This window comes from Amphimedon queenslandica, unplaced genomic scaffold (genome assembly GCF_000090795.2).
Source record: "Amphimedon queenslandica unplaced genomic scaffold, v1.1 AMPQUscaffold_4567_Cont23455, whole genome shotgun sequence".
In the NCBI taxonomy this organism is placed as follows: Eukaryota; Metazoa; Porifera; class Demospongiae; order Haplosclerida; family Niphatidae; genus Amphimedon; species Amphimedon queenslandica.
In genome coordinates, this window is record NW_003555122.1 from 1 (window position 1) to 1546 (window position 1546).

Sequence of the window (1546 nt, forward strand, 5' to 3'; positions counted from 1 at the left end):
TCGGTTGACTCCTCTTTCATAAGCTCCTCCAGTTTATGGTCCCTACCAGCTGCCATTGGCACAGCTGCTCCAGTACGAGTGGCCACTAGTACCCTCTTCACACAAGGACTCTCCTTCAGGGCAGTATCCACTGTCTCTTTGAGTGGTATGGTCTTACCTCCTCTTACTCCTTCATCAGCTGTTATCACTGTCTCCGCTGTTGCTATGGAAACAAAAGGGGAGAGGTAGAGTGAGAGAGGGTGTGGCTTAAACTTACCATCGTTAATCCGACTACTTAAAGCCTCAGCACTAAAACCAGCAAAAACAATACTAGAAAATAAATAAATAATAATTACATGTAATTAATAATAATTAAATAATAATTACATGTAATTAATAATAATTAAATAATAATTAATACATTATTAGATAATAATCAGGACACACACATGACATGACCACAAACACAATAACACAAAGTATCGTGTAATGAAACACACACCAGCTGTATATACCAATTACATACTACCATTATACCAATTAGCACTACTACCACTACACCATTGTACCATTGTACCATTGTACCATTATACTATTGTACCATTATACCATTATACCACTATACCATTATACCGTGGTACATTACATTTACCTGTGAATAGCTCCTATCCTAGCACAGGCTAATATGATAGCGACAGCTAACGGAATCATTGGGAGGTATAGGACCACACGATCACCTTTCCTGATACCCTGGGACTTTAAAACATTAGCAACCTGGCACGTCATGTCCAGCAATTGTCTGAAGAGAGAGAGGGAGAGAGAGGACATTAACAGATACGGTAGGAATTGTTTTTGCTACTTGTAAGTGACAGGTTCGTGTTGTTTTGGTTCATCTTTTTCCCAAAGTACAGCAACCCTGTCCGGATTATCTCTGGCATGTCGATCCAAACAATTAACTGAAAATAATAATAATAATAATAATAATAATAATAATAATAATAATAATAATGGGCTGATTTAACTTTTCTCTCTCTCATGTCTTTCTCTCTCATCTTTATTCTTCTTTTTGTTTCTTCTCTCCTTTCCATTTTTGTGATTATGGGTTTCTCCCTCTTTTCCCACATCTCTCTTTCTCTCTCATAATAATAGTAATAATAATAATAATAATAATAATAATAATAATAATAATAATAATAATAATAATAATAATAATAATAATAATAATAATAATAATAATAATAATAATAATAATAATAATAATAATATTCATGAATATTAATGAATAGTAATGATTGTTAATTAGGGGTGTGGGCGGTAAAATTGACCTTTTTATGCAAAACAAACTTTTTAAAAAAATGAAAAATATGAAAAGAAAACAACAGCCACTACTCCTGTTGCTATGCAAAAACCACCAGCCTCTTTACCTGTGACATTTAAAACTCCATTAATGAACCATTTAATGTCCCCAGAGTTCATATTAACGTCCATCACTTTATCGTAAGGCTTAATCCACTCCAGCCTCTCCTTAGCCAGCTGGTCCCAGAATGCTTCTGGCGCCTTTAGACTC

General features: G+C 34.3%; 1 protein-coding gene across 1 annotated transcript; it reads right to left on the minus strand.

Moving 5' to 3' along the window:
• Positions 1–46: 46 nt before the first annotated feature.
• LOC100640269 (acetyl-coenzyme A synthetase 2-like, mitochondrial) lies at positions 47–1467 on the minus strand (the record flags this gene model as incomplete). Its single annotated transcript, XM_003391893.1, has 5 exons — positions 1404–1467; positions 839–935; positions 632–778; positions 257–309; positions 47–202 (listed from the first exon to the last, which is right to left on the minus strand). Coding segments are annotated over exons 1-5 (517 nt in total), but the record flags the coding sequence as incomplete, so codon positions are not given.
• Positions 1468–1546: the final 79 nt, after the last annotated feature.